Source organism: Cnephaeus nilssonii (genome assembly GCF_951640355.1).
Source record: "Cnephaeus nilssonii genome assembly, chromosome: 16".
In the NCBI taxonomy this organism is placed as follows: Eukaryota; Metazoa; Chordata; class Mammalia; order Chiroptera; family Vespertilionidae; genus Cnephaeus; species Cnephaeus nilssonii.
In genome coordinates this window covers 37,685,663-37,696,264 of record NC_137087.1, presented here as the reverse complement: position 1 = coordinate 37,696,264, position 10,602 = coordinate 37,685,663, and the positions used below count along the sequence as shown (strand labels likewise).

The 10,602-nt window shown below is 37.4% G+C and overlaps 1 protein-coding gene across 3 annotated transcripts in view; it reads right to left on the bottom strand.

Moving 5' to 3' along the window:
- Window positions 1-4,254: 4,254 nt before the first annotated feature.
- Window positions 4,255-10,602, bottom strand: part of PCGF5 (polycomb group ring finger 5) — a 111,710-nt gene continuing 105,362 nt past the window's right edge. For all 3 annotated transcript variants that reach the window (XM_079793555.1, XM_079793556.1, XM_079793554.1), the window contains one exon: window positions 4,255-9,896. In XM_079793555.1, coding sequence (XP_079649681.1) covers window positions 9,849-9,896 — 48 coding nt within the window. In that variant the 3' untranslated portion in view covers window positions 4,255-9,848. The remainder of the gene's footprint in view (window positions 9,897-10,602) is intronic.

The window sequence follows — 10,602 nt, the reverse complement described above, 5'->3', positions numbered from 1 at the left end:
TCTTCATCTTCGCAGTCTTCACTCTCAAGGTCCACCTGCTGCCTCCTGACTTGCCCTAAAAGGCAACAGAACTATTGCAGGCTGATGGCGCCCCCTAGAGGCCAGCGTGGGGAACTGTGTGCTGTCTTGGCAACCACTTCAGCCTTCAGCCTTCTCCCAACCTTCCAGGGTCAGGTTCTCCTCTGCCTTGTGTCTCTCTCTCTCTCTTCTCTCTTCTCTCTTCTCTCTTCTCTCTTCTCTCTTCTCTCTCTCTCTCGTGTATGAATGAGATGGTAGTTGTTTTTCTCTGTCCGAATTAATTCACTTGCCATAATGCCCTCAAGGTCCACCATGTTGTCATGAAATGGCAAGGTTTCCTTTTTATGGCTAATATTCCAGTGTGCGTGTATAACATTTTCTTTACATTGATGGACACTTAGGTTGCTTCCATATATTGGCTATTGTAAGTAATGTTGCAAAAAGCATGGGGGTGCATACTTTTTGAGTTAGTGTTTTCATTTTCTTTGAATAATTACCCAGAAGTGGAATTGCTAGATTCTATTGTAGTTCTATTTTTAATTTTTTGAGGATTCTCCATATTTTTTCATAGTAGCCACATAAATTTACACTCCCACAAATAGTGCACAAGGGCTCCCTTTGCTCACATCCTTGCCACCACTTATTTCTGATCCTTTTGCTAATAGCCATTCTAATAGGTGTGAGGTAATATTGCCTTCTGGTTTTGATTTTCATTTCCCTGATGATTAATGATGTTGGAACACTTTTTTATATACCTATTGGCCATCTGTATGTCTTCTTTAGAAAATGTTTATTCAAAGTCTCTGCCCATTTTAAAAATGGATTGTTTTTCCATTGAGTTGTAGGAGTTCTTTGTATTTTTGGATATTAACACCTTATCAGACATATGACTTACAAGTATTTTCTCCCATTCAGTAGGTTGACTTTTTATTTTGTTGGTTTCCTTTGCTGTACAGAAACTTTAAATTTGATGTAGTTCCACTTGTTTGTTTTTGCTTTTGTTGCCTTTGTTTTTGGTTTCAAATCCAAAAAAATTGTTACTAAGATTGATGTCAATTAGCTTACTGCCTTTGTTTTCTTCTAGGAGTTTAATGCTTTCAGGTCTTATATTCAAGTCTTTAATCCATTTTGAGTTAATTTTTGTGTATGGTGTCAGATAGTGGTTTGGTGTCATTCTGTTGCATGTGGCTGTCCAGTTTTCTCAAAACCATTTATTGAAGAGACTTCTTTCCCCATTGTATATTCTAAAATACACAATCCCTATTATATATTCATTGGGTATTCTTTATAATCAATTGACCATACATGCATGGGTTTATTTCTGGGCTCTCTATTCTGTTCCATTGATCTGTGTGTCTGTTTTTTAAATATATATATCAAAACAATACTGTTTCGATTACTATTGCTTTGTAATAGTTTGAAATTAGGAAGTGTGATGCCACCAGCTTTGTTCTTTTTTCCCCTTACGATTGCTTTGTCCACTTGCAATCTTTTTTTCTTTCCATACAAATTTTAGAATCGTTTGTTTGTAAAAAAAAAAAAATGCAATTGGAATTGTAAAAGGGGTTGCATTGAATCTGTAGGTTGCTTTGGGTTAATGACTACCTTTTACTGAGTACTTTCACATACTCCTCAGGACATTGTCTTTTTATTATACTCAAATGATAAGAAAACTGAGTCTTAGGTTGATAACTTGCCCAAAGCAAATGAGAGAAACATTTGCACCCAGGTCTTTCTGATCACAAAGTCTGTGCTCTTACCCCTGCATATTTGATTTGTCTTGCATATAAGCTTTTACCTTATCAAAACAACACATTGCTTGAAATTTTATAAGCATCTCTCTCTCCACTCCCGTCTCCCCAATTTTTCATAGTCTATAATTTATCTCCCTCCAGTTTCTTCCCTGTGGCTTAAATTTTGTTCTATGACCAAGTGCAAACGTCCCCTATAAATTTCCCAGTTTGCCAGGAGAGCTCAGACTTAAGCTGCAGTCAGACCTGGAGCTGATCCTTACGGGGGAACCAATGGAGAGAAGACACAAGTGCTGGCTGGCCCTGACGGGGCAGGGGTATGACTTCCTGAGAAAGCCCCTCAGTGCCTTATGGGGCCACGTTAGCCACAGCAGTTAGAGAAAACGATAGGTTCTACCCTTTCTGAATTCACTTTTTTTATCCCTTGGTGTTAGTATTTTCTGATTCTTGACATAAATCCAAACACTGCAGAACAGAATGGACCTAAAAGTTTCTCCTGTTCACCTACAGCCCTCCTCCTGGAGCCTTGACATTTTATCTTTCCTTTTCTGAGAAGGGCTCTTCGTTTAATTTGTCACAGATAACTTCTACTGCTGTTGAATTTGCTTGATAGGTCTTAGCAGCTGAGGAGTCTGTGGTATGTGTGGGGCTCTCCTTTTCAGAATGATTGCCAGGAAGATCCTTTTGCATGCAGGACCCAGAAGAGTGCTGGGCATATGGCAGGTGCACAGCTGTTGCTTACTAAAAGCCCTGGTAGTTAAAGACATAGGCTCTGGAATGTGATAGACCTGGGTTCAAATCCCAGCTCTGATGGTCACTAGCTCTGTGGCTTTAGGAAAATTACTTAACCTCTCTGAGCCAGTTTCCTTATCTGCAAAATGAGGACCATGATGAAACCTCATACAGTTTCTGATGATTGACTGAGATAATACATGTAAGGGACTTAGCACAGTGCCTGACAAAATAAACACAAGAATTATAGCAGCAGTTTCTTCTGCTCTTGTATTTTCATTGGCCTTTTTTTTTTGGTTGGATTCTTCTAGTTTTCCCAGGAAGCACTTGGAATTCCAGATTGGCAGTCTATTTGTCCTCCATATGTGGCTGAGGGAGGAGCTTAAATGTAAAATAAGCTGACATCTTCCCGCTTTAGATAGTTTTCTCTGTTCTCCCAAATAGCCTGTATGTATGTATCTATCACTGCTCTGAGCATACAGCATTATCATTTACTTGTCTATGTGTCTGTCAACTTTGCTGGGCAATGAAATCCTTGAAGGAGTATGTATCAGCACAATACCTAGCACATAATAGGAGCTTTAACAAAAAAAGGTTTATCAAAGGCATACAGGAGTGATAGTGCATGACTAATGAAGCCGGAGCACAGAGCCACCATGCAGACACACCTCTAAAGTTGCAGGGCTGGAAGCAAGAATACAAATGGAGGCCACATGGCATGTCCCTGAATATGTTAGAATATGTAAAGTCACATGGCCATCCTCTGTTCTCACCTGGGGCCTTGCAGCCTAACCCCAGAGGATCGGACTTTCCCTGGGCAGCCTGCTGCCTGTGAGCTGGAGTCGTTTCATGGATCTGGTGGGGGGTGAGGGGCGAGCAGCAGAAGCCTGGCCTTGGCACAGGTGCCCAGGTTACCTGGTCCTTCTGGAACCCACCTGAACCCAGCATGAAGACTGACTTGCCAAGATCCCCAGGGAGCCAGGATCTCCCCAAACTCTCCTACCCGAACAGAGGTGAGGGAGAGGTGCCTTGGGTGACCTGGGGTCTGTGACTTTAGCCAAGGAGCAGCCCTTTCTGTAGTCTCCCAGGCCAGGACGCCCCCCCCCCCCCCAATTATAGGGCATATTCCTCTCCCCTAGTTCCTGTTTATTTAATAGGTTGTTGAACATTTCAAAAAGTTTCTTAAAAGACTGTAAAGGAAAAGAAGAATGTGTCATGGAGCGAGCTTTGGCCAGTTCCATGTTATGAAAGTGATGTCACGTTTTTGAGCACTTCACAGGCACCACACTCCACGTTCTTTCCCATTTGCCCTTGAAGAGGGTAAAGCTCACTGACATGGAGAGTCAAGTCTTGCTGAGAGGATGTGCCTCTCCACCTCACTGCATTGCCTGGGGGTCCAGCCACCTCATGGCACCACTAACATAAGACAAAGCTCCAGGCACCAAGGTAACCCTGCAGGCCCTCCTGGGTGGAAGGCCCTACTGTAGCCTACGTGGGATTCCCGAGGCCCGTGTGCAGGAGGTGTTGTTACCTAACTGGCTGTGGAGAGCAGCCTTCCAATCCTCTGGGGCCTTTCTATGATACCAATTACATCCCAAAGGCTCCTTAGATTTGATTAACCTAACAAAGGAAGAAACTGTACCTGTGAGCACACTCCAAGTACTACTTGAGGGACAGTTTGCCATCTTAAACAGCTCAAACTCTAAAAAATGTTTATGATCTCATATACTCAACAAATGATGACAGACAATAAGAGGCAATCAAAATTTTAATAACAAAGATACTATTTTTAACATGGTCAAGTATACTTGGCTAAGTCCATATTTTAAAAAACACAAGTATCTAGCCCAACAGTACGACCATACAGCTTTGTACAGAACATTCCATAGATCAACAGAAAATACATTTGAGCACAAAAATAAAAAATATTTAAAGATAATCTCTAAGCAGCATTTTATTTCTGCAAAACAGACATATATCTTGTACTGATTAAATATCTACAAGTGCTTTTCCTTTACAAAAATACATATATTCTTAATAGACTAAGTCATTAACAATGACCTTGTAATCTTTCACTTCAATTTGAATGATTCATAAGCTAAATCTTACAACCACAAAAAGGTTTTTTATTTGTATTAAGATGTTACCACTTTTGACAAAAAAAAAGCTTAAAATATCTTATATTTCAAAGGAAAATCAGCAACACAACTGTACATTGTACTCTACGATGGTTTTGTTTAACGTGAGGGCTACTCTACAACACTGGTGCTCGCTGGTGCTGCCCGACGTGAGGGCGCAGCAGGACCCGGGCTCCCTCGTGGGCGCGTGTCGTGGACCACAGCTTCATAAGGACACTTGGGCCCCCACCCCATTCTAAAAAACACAGCAAAAGAAAACTGACCCCAAACAATATGAGGCTGATCCCATTACATTTCCAATGTGTTGAACCCCTGCTCCAGTGGACTGACGTGTGTCTGTGGATAAATAATCTGTTTACTAACTCTACTGTTGCCCAGAAACATTTAATCTTCATTTGTACTAGATTAGTTTCTTATTCCACGAAGCTCTGGAAGATGGAAGAAAACTAGACCCAACATTTAACAGACATCAGTTGCACTTGATGCTAGGTTTAAAGATAATGAACATTAAAAAGCATTGCTGAACAATGTCTCAGTGCTGGCTCCTAGGAAAAGGGGCATAATAGGTACACAGACACATTTTAATGAGCATTTAAAATTAAATTATTTTTAAGTTTAATTTCATAACTTTCTGAAAAGGAAGTGCTCAAGCATTTTAAGTGTTTGAAAGCATAGTAAAAGACTAAGAAGTAAACACACTATATGTGACAACTACATTATACTGGGAAGAGAATCACTTTTAAATTATTGGGAAAATGCCATTGCTGTAGGAAAAAAATGGTGAAAACCTTGTAATGCATATTTAAAGTACATTTTAATGAACTTTCAATCTCATGTTTTTCCATCAAAACACTACTGAACTAGGTCTCTCAAGTCAATCCAGCATTGGTTGGTTATTTTGTGCTTTCCAAGCGTTTTGGAGTCTCTAGTATATTTAATATTTTTCAACCTTTCATATGCCAGATCTGGCAGACATGCTATGTTCCTTATATTGTGTGTGTGTGTGTGTGTGTGTGTGTGTGTGTGATTTGTAATAGCGTTTCACGTTTTTGTGGTTCTAATCCAGGTATTTAAAATTATGGCAAACACATTCACTTTTGCAATTCTCCTACAACCAACATCTTGAGTATCAAGCTTAGCCTGTGGGAAATTCCTTATGATAAACCACAGTATTTAACAGAGGCTCACGTATGGCCTATCAGAGAGACTTCAGGATGCGAGCTTTACCTTTGAGGTAGCCCACAGCCTGAGCTCCCAAGGAGAATGGTGTAAGAAGAGTGCTTAATTTGATGTATGTATGATCTAGATCTGAGACCCATTTTGCTAATTTGGCTGTGTGGCTGAATTCTAATAACAATAGAGCAATCACTGAGAAACAGGACAGGGAGGTGAAACAGGCCTTTATGAAAATTTTGCTTTTGAATATGGAAAAGCATTTATGTATGTGAGTCCAATAGAATGTACTATTTTTTATACAAGTAAGCATGTCAACACTTTACCCAAGTCTGTCTTTAATAAAATTTATCATATTACTAAGAATTCAGGAACCAAATAAATGTAATTTTTGTTTCTATTTCCTTCATGAAAGAAAAAGCTTCTCAAATTAGAAGACTTCCAAAGTATGTCTTTTTCCCACTTTTCATCCAGAGGAAGGCTATTTGTTGTGTTTATCTCTTTCTCACCTTTGAGGATTTCCTACGACCTGCAAATGGTGCAGAAAAACAAGCGTATTTGAAAGAAAGTGTGCTCTGCTAATTATAAGAAAAAACCTGCATTTGAGTAATCTCACCATGAAATTTCAATTTAAAGTCTTTCTTTGGTGATATTTTAGCAGTTAATCAAAGTTATTGCCTCATAAAATTAAATTGCAATAAAAAAATTTCCAAACTCCAAACGGTTACAACTCTCTCTCCAACATGGTTGTTCCTTAGCAGTAAAGTGTCTTTGGTGATAGGTATTTTCTTATGAAAATCTTTAAAAAAGTGATCACTCTAACTTACAAGTGTCTATTTAGATATGAAATAATAAGAGACAGGTACAGATAACTCAAACTGTATGCAGTAAATCTAAAACAAATGCACAGTAGCAATGAGGCACTTTCTCTTAAATATTTCAATAAAGCTAAACAGTTCATAGTATTATGTAACATACCTTTTTTCCTCTTAAAGAATCATTTAAATTTAGATTACATTTGAGCATATAACATAGTTGAGCAAACTCATTACATTTATAAAATGTGGCAATTAGTATGGGACAGGTTTTCAATGAATAAAGAAATAACACATCTTTCTAAAAGTAGTTAAAAGACATCACCCAAGGTAGCTGTACCCCAGATTGAATGAGCTAATGAGCCTTTTAGTTTCTTTTTTTGTACTTCCTGAAAGTATTTTGTCAATCTAGAGAAAAGGCCATATTCTGATTTTTCTATTAATGGATGTGATTACCTCAGAGTGATGTGTATAAACTATGGACCTTCAAATCCCAGGTTCCTTGACCCTTTTACTAATATGATATCTAAAGCAGAGAAAACAGATTACAAAACCTTTTATGAAAGTAAAGTTCTTTCAGGTTGTTGCTTAAGAAACAATAGACTAAATAAAAACTTAGTTTTATTTATTCTCCCAATTTTGCAGACTCAGATGATTATTCCTATAGGTTATTTATATAAAGAGTTTGTTTTACTACTACCCTAAGTTTATAAAACTAACCACAAAAGTTGTCTGCATATTTTTTCTATTTCTGGTTTCTTGCAAATTTCACAACCTAATAATTACCTGGGATTTAGTATATTACTAGATATGAAAGTAGTCCCATACTTATAAAATCATAGTTGAATATATAAAAGAGGTTGGCTGAAGAAGTCTGTGGTTCTGTAGTAATACAGCATTACTCAGGACCATCACAAAGTGTGTACCTTGCCCCAATGACAACTGATGTCCTTCTTTATGTAAATTTTTCACATGTTTTGGCACATATTCCATTGAATTTCAATAAAAATACACAAAAACTATTCTAAATTTCACAATTGCTTCCTATGTATTTCCTTGGAAAATAATGAAATTACATATGATGAAGCAACAGGACAAATGTAAAGAGACTGTATCCATAAAACTCACTTAAGGTTGTAGGTTTTGGCTGATGCCCCCAAAATGACCAGGTCTCATTTGTGGTTTTTAAAATGTACTCTCAATGCAGTTTGCATTAAGTCAATTAAAATAAATTCCCATATGTAAAACATTATTTTAATTACTGACCTAGATGTAACAAATTTCTAACAAGTTTTAAAACCTTTTAGGGATGCCAGGAAGTTAGCTTTTAGGGCATAAAATAATTTCTGTAGCTAAGGAATAAATTCAGTTTTTTGGTTGAGTATAATGGCAATGGTCTATTCCAACCATTTTTATAGATTTTTAACAAAAGAATCTGCCTTTTAAATCTGCTTGTGAGCCCTTCCAAGCACAAACACAATTTAACAAATGAAATTGAAGTACTACCCTAACCTTTTTCACAAGTCAGAACAAAAACAACAGAAAGCTTTAATATAGGCTATTTGACTTGAAACAAAGATATATGGGAAAAAATTATGATATTTCAGCCTTTTATATTGTGAAATGCATCAAGACTTAGTTGTATTTTGTATGTGTTTGAGTTCTACAATGTTTTATTTCTAAGAAGCATTTTGAGATTTAGAAGGCATTAATTTGTGATACAATTTACTGGAAAATGTAGCACATCTACCATGTATACAGTATAAAAACCGTGTGTGCAACACACAGATTGTGCTCATGTCAGGTTTCTAAAATAAATATTTTTCCTAACTTTCAAGGTTTTTCCTAAGTTTCAGAGGTTAACTTGTTCTGAAGCAATTAATAAAACAATTGCCAATGAAGTTTTTAGAAAACAAATACACATTTTAAAACATTTAAATGAAGTTCTTCATATAATTTAAGGTAACAAGACTTTCTTTGACTTGCAGACTAATCTCAAAATGAATGGAAGACTTAACAAAACTACAAAATCAAGGCCATTCCCATAGCTCTGACTGTAATAAACTTATGTATGAACAGTAATCCCACCCCTCTGATTGCTACAGGATCTAAAGTGAAATATCCTCAGACCACTAATTGTGGTTAGCATATTTATCTACTACACTGCATTTATTCTATTTTATGCAAATGGTTTGGAAATGTGATAGGTAACAGTTTTAATCTATAACTGTTTTGAGACTTGAAATCCATAAAACAGCTAAGTTATCTGCTCTAAAGATCCTAATATTTAAAATCATCATAACCCTCTGCATGCCACAGCAACACATACCTAAGGCCAACTTAAAAAGAGAAACAATGTACTCATTAAATGAGACCAACAATATATGACGCATCCATAAAATGGGCTACACAAAGACGGTTCACAGCAGTACCCGCTTGTCATAAGGCATTATGAGAGAAGAGGAACCTTACTTACACAGTCATTTAGTTAGAAGTAAATGTGATCAGCTGCCAACACTTTGAATGGTTGTGAATCCAGCTTCAGTTCTCCCAGAATCGCACACATTTTCAACCTGGAGGGCTAACGGGCCCTCCTTGTGCAGTTGGTAGACTACACTGACAGATGACTTAAAATGTCTACAATTACAATGTGCTCTAATGTTAAAGAATAATTGGAATTCTTCCCAAAAGATGAACTATGTTACACAGAGAAAGCTTACTGAGAATAGGACAGTGGCTCAAAAACCATTTTTCTAAACATATATGCCATATAAAGTAATTTCCAGATATAATAATTACCAGTTTCTTATACAATACTCTATTTGAACAAGAGTAAAAGAGAAAGTATGTGAAAACTGTAACACCACAAAGATTGAGCCATATTACTAGTGTAACTGAACATTAGAACAGTCTTGGGACAACAAGCAAAGTATTCCAAAGGCTGCAGCAGGGACGCACACCAAGCTGACCTCAGTGTGACTTGTACACTGTGAGACAGCACACATAACTTACACAGGTGGTTCAGTAGCAGAATGGCACTTGGTTTGCTCTTAATAGAAACAACATAAATGCAACTGACAATTTAGAGACAGACAATGGCCTTATTTGCATGCTGAAAATCTGGTTGTGTCCCTTTAGTCCACACACCTCTTGCTGTGCAATCTGTCCATGAGTAAACAAATAGTGCAGGATTCATCTCAGTGGGGTCCAGGCCCCTTGGTCTAACCGAAGTCAATTCTTGGTCGATACTGCAATACCATGGGATATGACTACAAATAAAAACAAATGATGAGGAAGACTTTTACATGAAAACAATATAGATCATATACAAAAGATTTTAAGGAGTTATAATTTCCAATATTTGCTGATACTAGTGATTATAACAAGGTGACATTAAAATTATATATTTTTAAAAATTTCTTTGATTAAAAAGTATTATATCTTTTCCCCCCCATTGACTTCTCCTCAGCCACTCCCACCCCCCAACACATGCCCTCTCCTCCCTCCCCCAGTGTCTTGTGTCCATTGGTAATGCTTAATGCATGCATACAAGTCCTTTGGTTGGTCTCTTACCGCTCCCCCTCCCTCCCGCCCCGCCTTCCCTCTGAGGTTTGACAGTCAGTTTGATGCTTCTCTGTCTCTAGATCTATTTTTGTTCATCAGTTTATGTTGTTCTATATATTTTTAACTTATTGAGGTAACAACAATGGTTAATATTATATAAATTTCAGGTGTACAGTGGTATAATTTGCTATCTGTATACTCTATTGCTTGCTCACCACCCAAAATCTAGTTTCCTTCCATTACCATATATTTGAACCCCTTTATACAATTTGCCCTCCCCTACCTCACTTCCCCTTTGGTAACCACCATTCTGTTGTTTGTATCTATAAAAACTCTGTATTTTTAAATTGCCATAGTTTTTCTAGAATCAGTAAAGTTTTCCATAATATATGACAAAGGTCAAGTTTAAAG